The sequence below is a fragment of the Macrobrachium nipponense genome, chromosome 30 (genome assembly GCF_015104395.2).
Source record: "Macrobrachium nipponense isolate FS-2020 chromosome 30, ASM1510439v2, whole genome shotgun sequence".
NCBI lineage: Eukaryota > Metazoa > Arthropoda > Malacostraca > Decapoda > Palaemonidae > Macrobrachium > Macrobrachium nipponense.
Genome location: NC_087218.1, coordinates 24,095,496 through 24,116,183, shown reverse-complemented (window position 1 = coordinate 24,116,183; position 20,688 = coordinate 24,095,496). Strand labels below are relative to the sequence as shown.

Genomic DNA, 20,688 nt, shown 5'->3' with positions numbered 1-20,688 from the left:
AAATGACCTTAGGTTGTCGCTGTCATCTCATAGGACTGGTGTGCGTATAGTTTAGGTACCAGCTGGACATACATATGTATTTTATCATCAAGGCGAGCTCTTAGTGGTTGTGGTTGAATATTATCCACTTTCAGTGGACATCTTACAAAAGCCAGATGATCAAGACACACGTTTTGTTGTTGATTTAACATAAATACCGAACTTTTACTTAGTTTGGTGGCAGTTTTTACATCTGGATTTTTTTTTTTTTTTTTTTACAAAATGCCCATCTATTCACTTGGTCTTTTGCTCGTTTCCAACCTTACCATATTTTATTGTAAGAAAAATATTTCATCAATTCGAGTGTCTTGGTTGTGCTTGGGGCGTATGTCGACTGTCGCCGTCATGAATGTCTTAAGTTAATGAGTGGTTGCAGTTTTGATATAACATTCATTAGATTTCGGTGTTGTAGTGATAGATGGGAGACCAGTGTTTGCTTTGCAAACATCGGGAGAGAGGCCAGGTTGAATTAGCCGTTGAATACGCATGAAAGCCGTGGGAAATCTCAAAGGAAAGGGTGTGGGAAGGAATTGGGTTATCTCCATTCAACACAGGCACATTCGCCAAACAACTTTTGGGCTTCAGGGTGCCATGTACTAGCAGGTAAAAACTGTCTCCGTAAAGCTGATTACAAACAGGACTGGGAACAGGCAGAAGGCACTGCTACAGTCGCCGTTTGAAGGTGATATTTTAGTAGAGAGGTTTAATAGTAATTCAAGATACAAAATAATCATATCAGTGTCAGGCTTTCTTAGTTCCCAAGCACTAAAGGAACTTATTATTAAGGATAGCATTCCTATTTATCCAGCTTTAGATACGCATAGGAATAGTTATATTAATTATCTTACAGAATAAGCCAGGTGTGAGAAGTTCACGGATTATTTAATTATTTTGTCGGAATGAATGCAACGCCACTGAGCCGTCTGAAGTTAGGGACTGATAGAATTTTATCTACAACACTGATTTCTAAACAGTGTGTGTCATCTCCGAACAGCCATCACTACCTGGTAAGTGACTCAATTTCACTTAGGTGAATTTACTTCCAACTTCTTTAGCCACGGTACTTTAATAACATTAGGCTGGCATTAGAACACCAAGAATAATTAGTTTAGACAGCGGTGACTGTACGCAGTACAAACAGCATGACAGAGAGGATAGCAAACGTAGCAGCAAAATAGCAAATAATGATATAGGCAGACACTGAAGACGAAAGTTAGCAGTCTGGTTGAACAGGGGTGAAAAAAAACTGCCTCGTAAAATGGTTAGCATCGCTCAACCAGAGCGTCATTTTCGTAGTTAGTTATGTATTTACACTCTTCTTACACTTTGCTTATATGTAAATAAGTATGCACACATTAGTGCAATGAAGAGGAAGGCCTGACATAGCATTCTTTTTTTTCTCATGAACATGAACATAAGAAACGAAACGTTGAAACTGGAAGGGACTGGATGACCTTCAGAAGCAGACTCTGTGTGGGGAAGGTCATTTATGTTTATCCTTTAGTAAATATGGTGGAGGCGGAAGGAGTTTAAAGGATAAGAAGACACCACTGTCTGCGAAGGACGCCCTCACGCACATTTTATCAATTGCCAATATATTTGTTGGGGGAATTTGGGGTTCTAGGGAAGCTTTAGTGGAATATATTTTTTTAAGCCTATGCCTTCGGGTTTTTTCAACCAGAAGAATAAAAAAGAATATAATTGATTTTTGTGATATAGTTCAGTGAGTGTCGTTGACTTCGTTAGCGCTCAATTCCATCCTTCGCATTTAAGTTGAATGTGATGTCTGTCATAATTGAAGATTCTTTCAATTTTAAGGAATTCGTAGAGGAACCGTCGATACTACTAGATTTCATCAACTCCTCAAGTGATAATAGTACAACACTGTAGAACACACACGAGAGATTAACGATCGTTTTGCTATTCATTTCGTCATTTTTATTGCATTTCCGTATCATTCTGTCTTAGTTCGGAAGTTGTCTCTTCAAGAAACGAAATGGTTAACCGATCAAATCATTCCATATTTTGTGTGCGTATTAAACCACTTTTAACAAATAGTCGCTCCATCCGCGCTCTAGAGGTGGTGTTCTTTCGGTCAGGACCTCCGATCTTTTTTTGTCCAGTCAGAGAACTCCTGATTGTCCATTAGCCTTCCTTCTTTTTGACGGGTTTTGATTGGTCAATTGAGATTTGTTTTGGGAAGGTGCTGACCGTATCGAACACCATCACGTAGGTTTTTTTTTTTCTCTTAAAAAAAAGATGAAGATTCGAGAATCGGTTAGAAAGGCAATTCTCTATTAATGGTCATCCTTCCACCTTAAACTAGAAATGGGCAAAAATATCATAATTTATAAACGTTACCTAATGACTGGCTTTGCTAGTGGAATTTTAAGAATGAATTTCTTGATTTTGAATAGAGCTTAGACATTTTTTTCCATTTTTGAGTTTGCAGCGTTTTGATTTTGACTCTGTCCTTCCGTCGGAAGCGCAGGTCCCCTCCTCCCCCTCCCTCATATAGCAGAGAAAGAATGTCAAATCCTTGGAATAAGTCAATAAAAATCATGTCAATATCTAAATAAGGACTTCTGACACTGACCGTAGATATAGAAAGACTTTCGGAATGATTTCTCCTCCTGTCAATACTAACCTATTATCTGTTAATGGTAGTAGTTTAGGAAAGGCTTCCGCTCTTAACTTGTAGTAGTTGACTTGACTGTAGTAGAAAGTCTCTCGAGAACCTTCTCCTTGAGAGACCATTGCGCTGACCAAAGCTAAGCTCGCTGCCCGTGTCGCTTTTAGACGGCCTTAGGATGTTTCTTAGCTAAAATTTGTAGTCTTAAAAAGAAATGCTTAAATAATATCAGTAACTATTAATGAATTGTGGTAATGGACTATACAGTACCTTTTTCAATTATGATTTTTTTTGTTTTGGCACAGGGATGGGCGCATGGCCAAGATATATCTTAGAATAATACGAAGTTCCCAGGGCAAAACTAGTCCATTCAACTAGTTCCCTTGTTTGTCTCTCAGATATACGCGGTCATTCTAGAGTCAGAATGTACTAGGCCATTTCAAAACGAATCAAGAAATCCCCGGTTTTTAGCCTTTAACCTCCTCTAGGGATTACGGTTCCTTAGGTCATTAGGCGATACATAGATGAAGATATACATAGTCACGAGGCCAGTCATTGGCTACGATTCTCATGCTAAATAGTTTCTCGACAATTGTAGGCCTAGTAAGAAGTAGGGATGCGCTGACCCTCTCTCGTGAGCTTGACCTTCAAATCGTCTCTAAGTGAGTCGAACGAAAACTAACAAACAAACAAACAAACAAAACTTCAGCACATACTCAAAAATGAAGGCTGCAGCTCGGCAATCGAGATGCTGCGCTGGTATTGCAGATAACGTTGAATGACGATTCATTATCGAACTGCTAGTAATTGAGTTTTATCGTATTGTGCAGCTTTCATTGACCAGGATTCTTAAAAATATATGAAAACAAAAGTAACGAACAAGTAATCGAGACAAGGGAGGAGTACAATTGAGTGCCAATTCCGTCACTTTTTTAACTATGCAACTGCGATAATTATTAACTTCCATGAACACTCATTTGTCGTCTAGTCAAAGAAGTGGTTGCGGGCCACTTAGTATTATCACATTATATAGCATGTCGCTCCGTATTTCAATTTTTTTTTTTTTCTTTTTTTTTTTTGTGTGGGGGGTCGTTTCATTTGTCGTTTTCTTGCATCCAGGAGGCGATAAAGCTCCTGAAAAATCAGGGACAGGTTGTGGTAGATTTTGTTTTATTTATTTATTTATTTATTCATTTTGAGTTCAGGAATATACTAGGTGTTCATAGATGAAAACAAATTTAACTGAGTCAAATCAATAACATTTGGTTTAAGCTAAGGTCTTCGAACACATTTTTTTTTTAGGTTTAGAGCCTCACTCGAAGTTTGCACACTTGATTTGTATTGTCATATGCGTGAATATTATGTAAATAAATCCACTTCAGATATGTTATAGTACGCTGTTTACTATTTGGATAAATATATCTTATATATATATACTTGTTGAATTGGTGAGTTATGTGAGTATGCATTTAAAGAGTTTTTATAAAGTAGTCCAGAAGACACAAAAGGTCGAGGGCCTGAGAGTACTAGGGGTGTGTTCGCCTTCTTCGCCTTCAGGAGGCTTCTTTTTTTTTTCGTGGGGAAAAAATCTGAAGACTTTTGACTTTTCTGTCGCGGAGATTTTTATTCTTGCAAGAACTGTTGCTTACATTTTCTCTCGCTTTCCTTTTAGTTCTATGTTACCATTTTTTTTTATTTATTCTTATGAAAAAGACGCATACATTTGCCGAGTCAACTCAAATACCCGCTATTCCTTCAGCCCTCCTAAAACCTAAGGTTTTGAGGTTGCTTCGATGAACAACCTGGCCTCGAGTTTGATTTTTTTTTTTTTTTTTTTTCTAATAAACTTTTTGACAGGGCTTCGTCTGTACTGTATAAGACATTTTTGATAACCAGTCAGGACATACAGAATTAGCTTTTCAGGTTCCATATACCCACCTTGGCCTTATTTTCTTTTTCTTTACCTCCCTCTCTCGCTTCAAAATATGCAGGAAAACAATTCCGTTAAAACTAGATCAGTGACTGAAAAAAAAATCCCCTGTTTTTTCATGGATGTGTGTGATGTCTCCACTTTTGCTTTCATTATGATTATTCTTATTTATTTATATTTATTCATTTACTTATTTTTCTAAGGAATCACCCCCAAAGGCTCCATAGCCTCGATCGAGTTGCAATAATGTGAAACAAAAATGTTCAGTAATACTTTCAATTAGATCCTAAGCTTGAGAGCTGCAACTGCAATTGCATTCGCAGGCGCACCGACTTGCTGCACCTCTCTGGGGTTGCAGAATTTGTAGCGTTGTTCGAGAGAGAGAGCCCGCGGCATTTCAAGTGTGTCGTTTTTTGCAGTACCCAAATGATGGATGCGGTGCTTCATGAACGTGACCGATTTGAAAGTATATTGCACAAAAGAACTCTTTAAACAATAAGAACACTCTCTCTCTATATATATATATTTGGTTTTGGAAAAAACGTCAAGAAAAAGGGTATTTCCAACTAGTAGTTATATATACTTGGAAATAAAACACATTTTTCCTTTATACATATATATACATATATATATATATTTTGCACAAAATAATTATGATGTACTATGTTGAATAACTTCCACTCTTAAGGCATGCATTTCTGTTATTTATCATCATTCTGTGTTTCCCCTTCAGTTTACGCATATCATAATTGTAATTTTCTACTTGTAATCCAGGTGTCCGTACTCGGACGTCTATTAAAAAAAAAAAAAAAAAAAAAAATTGGTTTTCAGTACTCTTCCCTGAGGTACACCACAGTCCCCCAGCCACACTACTTCCCCCCTTAATGGAAAAATGAACCATTATGTCAATCGTCCCTTGTTTTTTAAGTCCCAATGAAAGTCGCATTGCATTTGATTATGAAAAAGCTTCCTTTTCGGAAGATTTTAATTCATTAGACACTGCTCCTAAGACAGTGAAATTCAGACAATATAATCTTTCTTTGCTCGTCTTAAGGTGAGTGAGTGACTTTGATTAGGGGAAAAAAATGAACAGGACTTCTTTTGGGGGGGCGGGGGTAGGCTTCTGCTGGAGAAGTGGTTCCCGCAGGGAAGTGTTTGTGCTAGGGATGATGATTTTTTTTCCTTTTAGTTTATATTTTGCTTCTCAGCCCGCCTTAAATGATGATAATTCTTAACTTCTACGGATCAATTTATTATCCATTAATATAAAAAAAAAGAGAGATAAGAGAGAACATCACTCCTCAACCTGTTCCGCCTCTGCTCTCTCCTCCATTCTCACTCTCTGCCTCACTCCAGCCATATTCTCTCATCAGTCTCTCTCTCACTCTCCTTTTTTTTTCCTTCTTCGCGAAGGGGGAAAGACTCAGAACGAAGATGGCCGAGGCGACTATAAATGAATGAGGAGTGAGCCGAAGGAATTTTGGTCTTTTTCTTTTTTTTTCGTTTTTTTTTTTGCCATCAATACGGGAGCCGTGTTGATGACACGTGATGGTCTCTATTGTTGGGCTGACTGGGATGGCACTTTTTTTTTTTATTTTAGAACGAGACAAAACTCGGCGATGTAGAATTATTATGATTATTTCCCACTTTTTTTTTATTTGACTTTTGAATATTAAATAATGTGGAATGTATCCTCTTGATTTATTTACTTAATTTATTATTTTTTGCGTGAACCCACTGATGGTGTGTACTGGCTGTGCTCTATAATCCTTGCCATGATGCTGAATGTATCACCATCAGAGATGCGTTTTGATATGTATGCCTAAACATTAAGTGCTACCACCTAAAATGATAATAATAAATACGAGTCATTTAAATGATGTATGTATGTACAATAAATATAATGGTGAACATTTTTAAAATCTTCTATTTCCTTCTAGTTTTCTTGCCAATACTTCATTCTAGAGTGTTTCTAGATAAGACACGCTAAGCATGCATGTGACCAGAGGCATGAGTAAAAAGGTTGACCCAATGTTTTAGCCACTTAGCAAACTTTTAGCTTTAGAGAGAAGACTCTTTCGTATCAATAGTGTCTTTCCATGTGTTTCTATCTAGTGAGGCGGTGAATAGGTTGTAGGCGCGTATTAGTTCTTTTCATTACTCTTTCACATTTATTGTTATTAAAAGTAGAAACTTTCCTGGGATTTAACGTAATTTGGTAGAAGTGTTTGCTGTAAACGCCTGGTACTGTATCTCTGAATTGTGTTTACTTAACAGCTCTTGTCTTATTTTTTATAATTTTTTCAAAAACATTTTTTTTTGGAAATAATGGTTGATAATGATATGATATCTCTGGATATGTTAGCGTCTAAATCCTTTTATTTCCTCTTCCTCCTGATTTTTCCTCCAACCCCCCTTTAAAAAAATCTGCTTTTTTGCCATTTGCTATTATCATTATTGATTATCATAGACGATCCATTTTATCAAGGCTGTATCGTAGCAACCCCTCCCTCCCTCCCCCTCCCCTCCCCTCCCCTTCAAAAAAAGCCCATATATCTATTGTACACAATGTGAAATATTGTAAAGTCAGATCGAAGAATTTTTTTTATTTGCTTGCTATTTCAAGACGATGTGACGTCATTCTATGTGCAGTTTCTAGTCTTGTTTTTTTTATTTGTCCTTTTTTTCATATACATAATGTGACCTGATCAGCGGTTCTCAGCTTTAGGGAGGCAGTTCGTAAGACCGTTTTTAGTACTCTCCCCCCTCAAAAACAATCTTAGGTTATTGGTTTTAGAATAAAGTTACATAATTCTTATAATAATAATGATACTATCTATTTCTACTTCATTTTCTATTTCATGTCGATCGAAGTGTTTGATTTTGAAATGATTTTTATTCCGAGAAATACGTTGCATTGCTTTCATTGCTGTATTAGAGTTCAACTTACGATCAATTTAATGGTAACATTTAACAAGAGATCATGTCTATCTTTACCAAGTGTACGGATTTCAGAACCTTGATGTGTTCTATGATAGCTCTGGTGTTTTTTAGGAAAGTAGCTACTCACATTTTTTAAATTTATATTTCATCTTTTTTATGTATTACAAACCGCTAACAGCATTTGTAGATTTTTATAACTACCAAATGTTTAGCCGAGTAGGCATAGTGTTCTCTGTTCTTCCAGGTTTTTTTGTTTTGGTTTTTTCCTTTTTTTTTTGTGTGTGTGTTCAGTTTTCCTATATGTTTTACAAAACGTTTCTCCATATTTTTTGGGCGACTGCGCTGATATATTTTTTTTTTGGGCGACTCCTATTTTCAGTAGACGGACGAACGTTCTGATGGCAGACATTTTTTTTCCTTTTTGTACACTCCGTCGCTTCGTTGTGGTTTTTTGGTCAGCCAGCATGGAGAGAGTTTGCCAAGTTTAAATCATAGTTTTATCTTACCGATGCCGCAGTGAAAAAAAGAACGTAAACCGGAGAATCATTGTAAGGCGAATAACGTAAAAAATAAAAAAAAGAAAAAGAAAAATAATAAATATAAACTACGTGGCCTAAGTTGACCCCTGTGATCTCTGGAGCATGGCCTGAGATTGAGATTGCTGCCGTGGCCAATCTCAAGTAGTATTGCCCCTCCCCACTGCTATATGAATTAGCCAACATACCCTCCAACCTTACATCATCTAAGGAGACTTCCAGTTTTAAAGTGATGGTAACAAAAAAAAAAAAGTTGCGTTCAGTGAAATTATACTTAAAAATTGTTGATGCTGACCCCTTGCTAACTGCCAAAGCTGACGACCGCTGACCACGTTTTCTGTGGTTATAGGGCTGACGGCTGCCATTCCGATAAGAAATGAGAATCATGGGCCAGGCAAGCCAATCACGTGTACCTCCAATACGGTTCCCCATATTCGCACCGTCCATGTGTTGGCTCCCGGTAAGACTCTCCTCTCATACATTTGTCATACATTTTGGTTCTTATTTTATTTTTTATTTTTTTAGCGAATGCTGCATATTGTAACCAGTTTGTATTCCCCAGTTTAAAAATTAAAAAAAGTATAAAAGGAATTAAGTTTATATTAACCAGAAGTCTTCGACTGTAGGAGTTGCTGTAGCTTTTAATATTTATTAATAGTTTTTTTGAGCTTTTACCAATGGGACCCCTACAGGGTTTTCATTTTTCTTTCTAATTTTAGTAGTGATATTTTCTTCACAATTCATGGGTACTACCTCACGAATCAGTCATTCATGATAATCAAAATAATAACAATAATCATAAAAATGAAGCATAAAATGAATGGGTCGCCATTTACCATGCCAAAGGTTCATGCACGTAATACCCCCCTTTCCTCCCCCCACAAAAAAGAACAAAAAAATGAAACCAATTTAGATCTTTGTAAGTAGAGCAGTAGACTTTGATTTGGTTGAATTTTCATTTGAACCTTTTATCTTTTGTGTTCTGTTTCTTTCTAGGTAGTGTGTTATTTTTCCTCTTTGAGTATATAAACCGGTATCCGAAATGATTTTATTGCAGTGTGAACTGAACATCTCTTCAAATTCAGTTGTCCACTTTTCTAGTGTTCCATTTCCTTTTTTAACTTTGTTTGTTGTTGTGTGTTAGTCACTCTGTAGGAAACCTTTTATGATTTTATCTAGGAAACCAGTCCAAAGGGGGTATTATGAATGTCCTGAATAGCGTAAACTATGTATGAAAAAAAAAGAGAAATATACAGTATATAAAAAGATACATATGTATTGAAGAGGAGCTGATCCCCGGATGTAACCCCCTTGTGAAGTAAGTACTGGCGAAGACGGTGCCTTGGTCCAGTGTGTGTGTGCTCTGGCCTGTGACCAAGCTAGATTTAGACAACTTATATCTCAGTATTTTACTTAGATCAAGAGTCTACTACTACTCCTACTACCACTACTACTACTACTACCACTACTACATCTTTAGGTCCACTTAGAAGATGCTCTAGAACGAATGATCTGGGAATAGAGGTAACAGAAGAGAACCTGCTAGAAGTGGAATGAAGAAAAGAAGAAAGAGCTCTGTCTGTCTGTCCCTGTCTCTGTCACTCTCGCTCTCTCTCCCCCATAGAGTCCATTCTTCTAGATCATAGACTCTAGTTTACTTCTACTACAGTTTTAGTCTCTATAGGTTATAGAATCTATAGAGGAAGCAGCCACTGTTTGATCAGCATTTATGTCTTACCTGTTTAATGATAACAGTCTAGAAGGATAATATAGTTAGATCACTATTACTACTAATTTAGGTGAATGTAGCCTTAGTCATGATGATGATGATGATGATGATGCTGTCATAATCCTGCGATTGTGAGATAATGATCATAGTGTTTTAGATCACGGAGCAATATTAGATATAATAACTGTGTCTCTCTTAGCCTATACTAACTGTTCTTCTTTCAGGTTCTTAGCGGAAAATCTTTTTAGTCTAGAATTTTTTGACTTTTTCCTAGCACTTTTTAGAATAATCTCATAGAATGACATTTAGCCTTAGAGCTGTCTATACATTTTTCCCGCTGGCATGATCCTCAGGCTAAAGTGAGGATTAGATATTTTAGAACTCAGTTTTTTCTTCCTGGTGATATTATAAAATGAAAATACGAAATTCTTTAATGCTTCACTAACAAATACTAACATTTTTTGTCACTAATACCCGTATCATCTTACTCTTGGGCACAGCAATGGCATTTTATTACACGTTCAGGTTTTACCTGTGAGGAAAATTTTTTTTGCCGAAGAAATTATACATTGTCAACATGATTTTCATTCTGTCGATAATACACAAGAAAACTCTTTCTGCTCAAGAGTAAAGGTACTCTGAACTTTTCAAATCAATGAGACTATTTTTGTTATTCATTTCCTTCTTTTGTGTGAAGCAAATTTTTCTTTGCATTTTTGTACTTCGTTAACTTCCTCCTTTTCAACCCTTTGGCCCCAGTTCCCTTCTTCCTCGAGCCACCACGACCTTGTATGACCTCTCTTGTCTCCCCTCGTGGCCAACAGGTTTCCCAGCGGGGTGTGGCTACTTCCCCTCAGCCACGGGCGCCTCCATCACAGGTGTGTCCCCCCAGACTCCTACGCCCGCCGACGGATTCAAAGCTGCTGCATATTATGACTCCGGAGCCGTAGCCACCCCCACCCTCACCCCAACAGCGCCCATCACACCCACATTGACGGTAAGGAAATGGCCCCGGAAACCTTTCATTCCTGCAGCTGCCCATAGCTCAGAGAACTCACTGACCTTGTACACTCGGAAACTCGACAAACTCACTCACTCACACACTCGTGCTTTCATGCGCGTGCGTACAAATACGAACAAGGACACACACACACACACACACACAGGAACACCACAAAGAAACGGTCGCACACACATACACATCCACATCCACATCCACGCCCAAGGTGTTGCTGATGACAATAAGCAGTAGAGGAGGCGGGGGTAGGTAACGCCGTCACCTTAGAGCTTTTGATCAATGTTTTCAGGGAGATGTGACCGAGGATATGTTACATTACCACCTGCAGGCTGAACGCATGGCGGCGGCAGGCACATACTACGACTCCGGTGCCTTGGCTGCGGTCACCATGAGCGGGTCAGCCGGAGACCAAAGGGCACAGCAGTCCATCCAGGTCACCGCCGCCGCACCACCTGCCCCCCACACAAGGGCCGACCACATCAATTCTTCGCCCATGCTCAGGACTACAGGTAAATACCCAAATTAGATCTCCCTTCGTATCGTATCGTTTACAAAAGTCGTATTCATAGATTTTCGTGTTATTTTCAGATCTTAATCGTCGTTTTGTCTTTTTACAGAGCAAGAGGATTTTTTTACTTGTTCTTGTAGATATGCATTTGTATTGTGCTAACTAACTGGAATGCTTTCGTTTTTTCCAATGTTACTCCCCTAATTGGGAAAGGGTTGAGTAATGTTGCAGACAGCAGAACTGCCGGTACCTAGTTGCCTTCTTTTACTTTATGTACTTTGAAAATATAGCCCTTAGCGACCACTTTTTGCTGTCAGAGCATTTAAGGGGACGTTTACCCTAAGAGTAAGGTAAAATGGCCCATCTTGAGAGTGGAATTTACGACACCTGGCTATATATATCTTTTCTTCAACACGTTTAAAGTAAACAAGATTAATAAAATTTTAATTAACAATTAAAAGTCTCTATAAAATATTTGAAATCAGAATTCAAAATAGGGCGTACAAACTGATTGGGTGAATGACATGGGATATGCAAAATGATGGAATGGAAATTAAGCAATCATGCTTAACTTGTTAATAAAGTAAAAAAAGGCTGGTGCCTGAAATGCAGATATGAAAATCTGAGCTTTCGAGGTCAGTTCTGTCGTTGGCTGTATGATCTCTTGAAAGTCATTTTTTTTCTTAAGTGACTTTCTGATTTTCTACACCAGGTACCCATTTACGATCATTTATATTTTGTACTCGACTAATAATTATTAATTCTTACTATTAATCCCATTTTGTAGATTTTGAAATACCGAAAGCTTTTCCTATTTTTGTAAATAAATTCTGAATCAACCAGTGTTTAATGTTTCATGCAATTTTATACCATTTTGATAGAGCTTAGATTAGTAGCAGTGATTTAAAGATAGTATACGTATTTTTCATGCTTTTGTTGTGAAGTAACTGGGTGATATTTTTGTAAATTGCTTTGTAAAGTGCTACTTTTTCTTCATAAGCTTGAGAGAGTAGTTTGGTATCAGTAGTAAAGTAGACTTTGAATGAGAAAGTAATTTTGAAATTACCTGTGAACTGCCTGATTTAGAGTAACTGTTGCCAGTTTTTGATAACTGTATTTGTTTATTGTTGGAATTTTGACTTGGTAACTGATAGCGATTAATTTCTTAATAAAATGTCGTTCAGGTAGAATTTCTCAGTTGGCATTCATCGAGTGATGGTGAGTATCCCTTGATGCTTTGTTACTCCATTTATTGATTTAATTAAGTAAACAAGGTTCGTTTCTTGGTTTATTATCCACCGTTCTTAGGCAACATTCTCTCTCTCTCTCTCCTCTCCTCTATCTCTCTCTCTCCTCCTCTCTCCTCTCTCTTCTCTCTCATATATATATATATATATATATATATATATTAATATATATATAGATATATATATCTATTATCCTATTATATATCTATATATATAGTATATATATATGATATATATTATATATTATATATATATATATATATATATATATATAGATCTATATCTATATATATATATATATATATATAATAGATATAGATATATATATATCTATATTTCATATATTTTCTCCTCTCTCTCTCCTCTCTCCTCTCTCTCTCTCTCTCTATCTCTCTCTCTCTCCTCTCTCTCTCTCTCCTACCTCTCTCTTCTCTCTTCTATATATATCTATATATATATATTATATATATATATATATATATATATATATATAATATATATTTATATATATATTTATTTTATTTTATGTATGTAGGACCTCATTAAGACTGGATCGTTGGGATCTAGCCTGGTTATTTATTCAAAAAAGTTACAAGCTTTTAAGGACAACCAGTTCCCATTATCAATTATCCAAGAAATGGCCGAAGAGGAGTTGTTATTGATTAAGCAGCCCGTAAAAACCGAAGAGGTAAGCCAACTGTATTTATACGAGTCTGGTGGCTTCTTGATCATTTAATGACCCTACTTCTCCTGTGTGGCTCCGCCCTCGTGATCTTGACCGTTCTCTGCACACGGCACGTTGTTCCAGATATTCATATTCCCTATGGTGTCAGGTGTACGTGAGTTTCTTCTCTCTTGGATTCGAAGGCAGCATATCAAGGAAAATATTTACTCCACAAGAGAGAAGAAACGCAAACAGGAGAAGCAGAGTAACTAAAAGGTCAAGAGGCCACTACACATAAGAATACAGCTAGTCTACCTCTGCGGTCCAGGGGCTGCCTTATGAGCAAGAGCCCGTGATGGCATAAGGTCAGTTAAATCTAAAACAAAACAACTCTTCAGCCATTTCTTGGATACTTAATAATGAGGATCGTTGTCCTTGAAAGTTTCTAACTTTTTTTTTAAGTAACTCCGCTAGATACCATCCAGTTTTAATAAGGTTCTACAAGTAGTTGTACTTGGGCACAGAACAATTATATACATATATATATATATATATATATATATATATATATATATAATAATATAATGTATGTCTGTGTATTTATGTATGTATATATATAATGTATATATATATACGTATATATATATGCATGAATATATATATATATATATATATATATATATATATATATATATATATATAATAATGTATATACGTATGTATATAATATATATTTATATATGTATATAATATATATATATATATATATATATATATATATATGTATATATATATATATATATATATATATATATATATTAAATGGCCAAAATCTGAAACAACGAACTCTAATGCCTTTGCCTTCGTAGTAAATACTATATATTTCGTAAAAGAAAATGTCGCGTCACCGTAATTGGAGATACAGCTGTCCATTTTATCCAGATATGTAGCAGAACATAGAAAGCGATTTCACTCCCAAGACTATATTGATAACAGTTTAATTTGATCCTTAATATGCGTACATTTTTTTTGTCAGTGGGATATGAAAGAGATTTGGATACACACTATACATAATAATATATATATATATATATATATACACACACACACACAAATATATATATATATATATATATATATATATATATAATATAAATAATATATATATAATATATATATACTTTTACGTATATATACATATATATACGTATATAATATATATCTGTATATCTATATATATATATATATATAGATATATATATATATATATATATATATATATATATATATATCATGTATGTATAGTGTGTATCCATATCTCTTTCATATCCCACTGACAAAAAAAAGTACGCATATTAAGGATCAAATTAAACTGTTATCAATATAGTCTTGGGAGTGAAATCGCTTTCTATGTTCTGCTACATATCTGGATAAAATGGACAGCTGTATCTCCAATTACGGTGACGCGACATTTTCTTTTACGAAATATATAGTATTTACTACGAAGGCAAAGGCATTAGAGTTCGTTATTGTTTCAGATTTTGGCCATTTAATTGTCGAAGCTCTGATTCTCTTTGAGGCTGCGAGGTACCAAATCGTTTATGTTATTGTTTTGTCGTCGAATGTAACAAATTAGTGGAAACTACTACTGGCTGGAAAGAGAGGGTTGTGATAACTGCATGTTCCCTTTGTGTGAGAGAGAGAGAGAGAGAGAGAGAGAGAGAGAGAGAGAGAGAGAGAGAGAGAGAGAGAGAGAGAGCGAGCTCCTAGTAAAATGTTATATAGGTGACCTTTTGATACTGCGGAGTGCGATGAAATTTTCAGAAGTGAGCGCAATTAAAACCGGGGTTTATCATTTCTGCCGAAGAAATTCAAGAATGTTTGAAGCTGATCGATTTCATTTATTAGAGGCCGAGAAGACCTAACCGCCATCGCAAAGCTGATCGGGCTTCGTCCGTATCTTTTAATTAAACTGGATTGTTTGATTAAGCTCATAGTCATCTGCTCATTAGGTAATTATGTCACCCAAATCACCCGCACCACCTTACCCCGTCCCTATTTAGTCTGAAAGGGGATTTTATATTTGCAAAAGTTGCGATTCTCGGAGTTGTTGATGGTCTGAAGTTTGTTTGAAATGCGAAAGTAATAGCTTTAGGAATTTGTCTTGTTTTTTTTTCTTTTTTATTATTTACAGAAATTTATAGGTTTGTACTGGAATATTCCCTCTTACTATTTTGTCTCAAGCGAGTCAAGTTTGGCACTTTTACATCAAGGCCCGAATAACTTCATATTTCTAAGGTCTTGATGTTCATAGAATGACGCTCTGGAGGATATTCTGGTCAGAATGGTAATCCATAATCTTACTCTAAGCAAGTCGTAAGTTTTGGAATTTGTTCCAGGCAAGTCATAAGTTTTGGAATTTGTTCCATGCTAGTCAGTGGTCTTGGAATTTGTTCCAAGCAAATCGGTAATATTTGAATTTGTTCCAGGAAGTCGTTAGTCTTGGAATTTGTTCCATGCAAGTCGGTGGTCTTGGAATTTTTTCCAGGCTAGTCAGTGGCCTTGGAATTTGTTCCAGGTAAGTCAGTGGTCTTGGATTTTTTTCCAGGCTAGTCGGTGGTCTTGCAATTTGTTTCAGGCAAGTTAGAATTCTTGGAATTTGTTCCAGACAAGTCGATAGCCTTGAAATTTGTTCCAAGCAAGTCGGTAAAATTGGAATTTGTTCCAGGTAATTCGGAAGTCTTGGAATTTGTCCCAGGGAAGTCGATAGGCTTGGAATTTGTTCTAGGCATGTCGAAAGTCTTGGAATTTGTTCCAGTCAAGTCAGTAGGCTTGGAATTTGTTCTAGGCAAGTGTGAAGTCTTGGAATTTGTTCCAGGCAAGTCTGTAGGCTTGGAATTTGTTCTAGGCAAGTGGGAAGTCTTGGAATTTGTTCCAGGCAAGTCTGTAGGCTTGGAATTTGTTCTATGCAAGTCGGTGGTCAAGGATCTTTCACTAATTAAAGTTTAGTTAAGGCAAGTCGGAGTTTTTGGGTTTTGCTGTTGTCAGTATGGGGTTTTGGGATTCTCTCTAGCTTTCATTCTCTCCCTCTCGTGACAGAAGGCAGGATCTACTTGCGACTCATCCCATCTCCTGATGTTTTACCTTCTCCCTGTGGTACTTGGATAATCTTCCAAAATTTATTTGAATATTTTTAGGCCTCAGCGCGGCATAAGGCTCGGTTATTCAAATTTCTTGCTAGTGGTTAAGAAGAAGAAAAAAAGCAACGATTTAGATATCTATTGCATTGGGGAAACGGGAGCTTCCTCAGTTTTTAAACCAGATGTAATTTTGAAGATTTTCTCCATATGTAAATGTTCATAAATTGTATTAGTAATTGGTTACTATTACCAATGTCAAGAGAATGCAGTTTCCTGCATAAGGTTTTTATATTCGTATCTACTTTATAATACACTGATGTTTGCAAGGGTATCATTATCAATTTAGGTGTCATTCTATGAAAATAACAGTGTACAAACTCATTAACGTTAGTGGACAGACAACCAATACGTGTGCAAACGATCTTCCGTTCAATTCTAAATAGGTCTCAGGAAGGAGGATGCTTTACAGCGTATTCTCATTTATTGGAGGTAAAATTATTCATGCCAATAAAAAACCGTTTTATTACCTTTCAACGTATATAAATATTATCAGTCAAAACAATACAGTGCGATTGTTAGCGGCAGTCCAAATAAATTCCCTGACTGAATTGGTAATTGCAAATGAAGTCTTGAGTCTAAGCCAAGAATTCGGCGTTTATGGTTTAAACAATTTAATTGTATATCATTAATAGTTGAAACACATCCGAACTGCATTTCAACTCCCAAGAAATATTTGCAAGCCACTGTTCTCAAGTGAATTTATAAGTAACTATATCTTGCGGGACCCTCATAAACAAATCTGCTCAGGGAAATGATAACGTTTGATGGTGCAATGTAATCCTAATAGATGGGAAATTGTTTTTTGTCAACTTTTTGAATTTTCCTCAGCTACACGAGTTTTTCTTTTGGGCAGATCTTGTGCTGTAATACGTTTGTGTTTACTAAATGTAATGTTTTAGTGGTGATTTATCAGCCATGGTTTTCGTTCATATTTTTCTGTTGAGAATATTGATTATAGAAAGTAAATGAATGACGGAAGAAAGTAAATGATAGTTTCTTACCAGTAGCGTATCCAGCGGTTTCCTTGGCAGGGTTGTGAAAATTCTACCCTTTTCAGTACTTGACAGCGTTTAATCGATCAATTAGTGCAGGTTTCATTTAATTAAGTTGAATATCCTCATATTCGGGCGGGGAACTTAGCGTTTCTTATGCATGGTGAAAAAAGGAATAAAACTGAATGCAGTATAGATCGTGGCCGCTTTGAAAAGTTAAGTATATCTCAGTTTTACCAGACGACCACTGAGCTGGTTAATAGCTCTCCTAGGGCTGACCCGAAGGATTAGACATTTTTACGTGGCTAGGAACCAATTGGTTACTTAGCAACGGGTCCTACAGCTTATTGTGGGATCTGAACCACATCGAGAAAAGGATTTCTAGCACCAGAAATAAATTCGACTGATTCCTCGTTGGCAGAGCGGGGATTCGAACCCGATCCTTGAGATCGGTAGGGTGTGGCCGCTTTGACCTTATTGAAAATAGAAGTTACATGACTGTTTTCAGAATATTAAATCGTTAGATTATGCCAAGTGATATATCGAAGCCATTTCTGCCTAGTATCAGGACCCACTAAGACTGCCTAGCCATGCAGAGTATGGTGTGTAACAGAGTTGTTTATCCGTTAGCATCTGCTTTTCAAAACGGACACGAAACGATAAACGAGATGAAAATAATCAGTGATAATTACAGTCTTCGGTTTAAAAATCCCAGTATTAAAATATCGAATGAATTGACTTCAGTACATAAGCATATTTCAAGTTTAATTAATTGGGTAGATTTAGCCTGCGAATATAATTGCGATGGTGATGCTTGCATGCTTGTGTAAGTACACACTCCCTGTAATTGTTACTTTTTCCAGCTATTTTCTTTAAGCTTCCTTTCTATTCCACGTTAGTCTGTACGTCAGATATGCCAATTTACTTCCAGGTGACATTTGTCGATACCGCTCAAGAGTAACAAGTTTGTCAGAATAAAAAAAAAAAGAAAAAAAAATCAGAAAACCGTGGTTAACCCAACATCAAGGAAAACTATGATGGGAGACAAACCAGTGAGCCAAATTTCTACCTTTTACCTCTTAACCACGATTAAGAAAGAGAAGGTTAGAAGGGGTAGGGGAGGGGGGTGGTGTTTGATAGTGGAAAGGGAGGGGGTAGGAGGAGGATGACGATGTATATGTATCCGAGCATATAGCTCAGTCCTGTGAATCGCTACCCGACAGACGACATGGATTGGGCGGCAATAAAATAATTTCTCGCCGATTTATCGATGCCATCCAATTCACTAACATCTATTGGTTGGCTCAGTTCTGTTCGGGGGTCCCTGTTAGATGGTACTCCAGATCTTCGCTCGCCAGGTTCGGAATTAAAAGGATGTAGGGAGTGGGGTAAACGGGGATAATGGAATGGAGGGGGTGGGTGTGTATTTACGGCGAGAGGGATTTTCCCCTCAGGAGGTGAAGGAAGCATATGGGGACTTTTGTTTCCACGCACAGGGAAAGAATTGCTGTCAGCAAAGTCTTAGAGATTTAGAATTTATCCTAATGTCGTTAGTCGTGTTGACCGTTATGAGATTTTTTCCAATTCGATGTCGGCATTTCATTCGGGAAAAATAATTTATTTTATCTTTTCAGTGTGTATTTTCTTACAGAACTAGGTATGTTCTCATTGATCCTGTTGATAAGCTTCCACATAATCTACAAAATCTTAAAAGTCCTTCAGAATTTTAAAAATCAATGATGTCACATTCATATAATTCAATAAAAACCGATTGAATCTAAATTTAGGGCTTGGAAACAACATTTAAAGATGAAACTTCAATATTTGAATATATTAGGGCCGCCACCTACATTACCACCTGAAATTTTGTCACAGTCGTGCCCCAAAGGTAATGAATAGTGAAACAGGATGCTAATGCGCTCTGGTAGTAGGATATATAACACTGCTATAAGACTTTCTATTGAGTAAGCAAACTTATGGATATCAGTTGTCCAGAAAATGTGTAAAGAACGTATCTTGTGTAGGTTTTGTATCGGTATCTTAAACGAAATAGAGAGATATATATTTTTTTTTCGGTTCGACTCTCTTTTTTGATGAAGTGAGGCGTATCTAGCCAACTTATAAAAAATCTATAACAGACCTCGAACAGACTTATTCCCTAAATTCTTTTTGTTGTCGTTATATTGTATTATATATATATATATATATATATATATATATATATATATATATATATATATATATATATATATACATGCTTAAAAAATCACAGTAGATGCACGTGACTTCATTAAATAAGCGAATACCACAGGAAAAAGATAACCAGAAATTCAAGTAACGACGAAAGCGCTTGGATTTTTGCCTATCATTTTCCTGTGGTATTCGCTTACATATATACAATATAATATATACATTTAAGTATATATAAATTATATTATAATATATATATATATGTGTGTGTGTGTGTATGCATAATATATAATATAATATATATATATATATATATATATATATATATATATATATATAGTATTATAATATATATTACTATATATTATGATACATATATCACACGCTCTCTACACGCAGGCCTACTTTCATACCTTCTAACTGATTGATGTATCTCAAATGTGTACTTTCATTCTTTTGTTTCAGTAATGAACAGCTTTCCCCAGGGATATGGCCCCCCTACGTCTCCAGCCACAGCTACTAACAGGGGCTTTGGTCCTGCAGGATCTCCGGGTCCCATGGATGTGTTCTCTGCTGCCCCAGGGGATACCGCTGTAGGATACGTCCAGGCCGCCTCTCCACAACCCTCATCCTTCCCAGTGGCCGTCAACAGGGTACGTCATCTCGCGACAGAATTTTTTGTGATAGATTTTTTCTAAATGCTTGTTCTTTCTTCAAATCAACAAATAAAAACTGGTTACCAAGGAAAAGATAAACTACAGGGAAATTTCAGTTGTTTGAAAGCCCATCACACAATTTCACCAATGATAGTGAAGGATGAGTAAGGGATGGAAATCTAGTACTCGGTTGAAATCCTCATTTGCCCCTGTGTTTGAAGAAAAAGCTTTATATATAGATATATATATATATATATATATAATATATATATATATATCTATATATATTTATATATATATAAATATATATATATGTGTGTGTGTATACATATGTGTGTATATTATATATATATATATATATATATATATATATATATATATATATATATGTATAGTATATATAT

The 20,688-nt window shown here is 36.2% G+C and overlaps 1 protein-coding gene across 4 annotated transcripts in view; it reads left to right on the top strand.

The window, feature by feature from the left end:
• Positions 1–20,688, top strand: part of LOC135202375 (RNA-binding protein Musashi homolog Rbp6-like) — a 1,243,940-nt gene that overhangs the window by 1,211,334 nt on the left and 11,918 nt on the right. For 2 of the 4 annotated variants that reach the window (XM_064231737.1, XM_064231736.1), the window contains 4 exons: positions 8,430–8,540; positions 10,634–10,806; positions 11,117–11,336; positions 20,094–20,281. In XM_064231737.1, the coding sequence (XP_064087807.1) occupies positions 8,430–8,540; positions 10,634–10,806; positions 11,117–11,336; positions 20,094–20,281 (692 nt within the window). The remainder of the gene's footprint in view (positions 1–8,429; positions 8,541–10,633; positions 10,807–11,116; positions 11,337–20,093; positions 20,282–20,688) is intronic. The other 2 variants (XM_064231739.1, XM_064231738.1) reach the window with 1 other exon arrangement.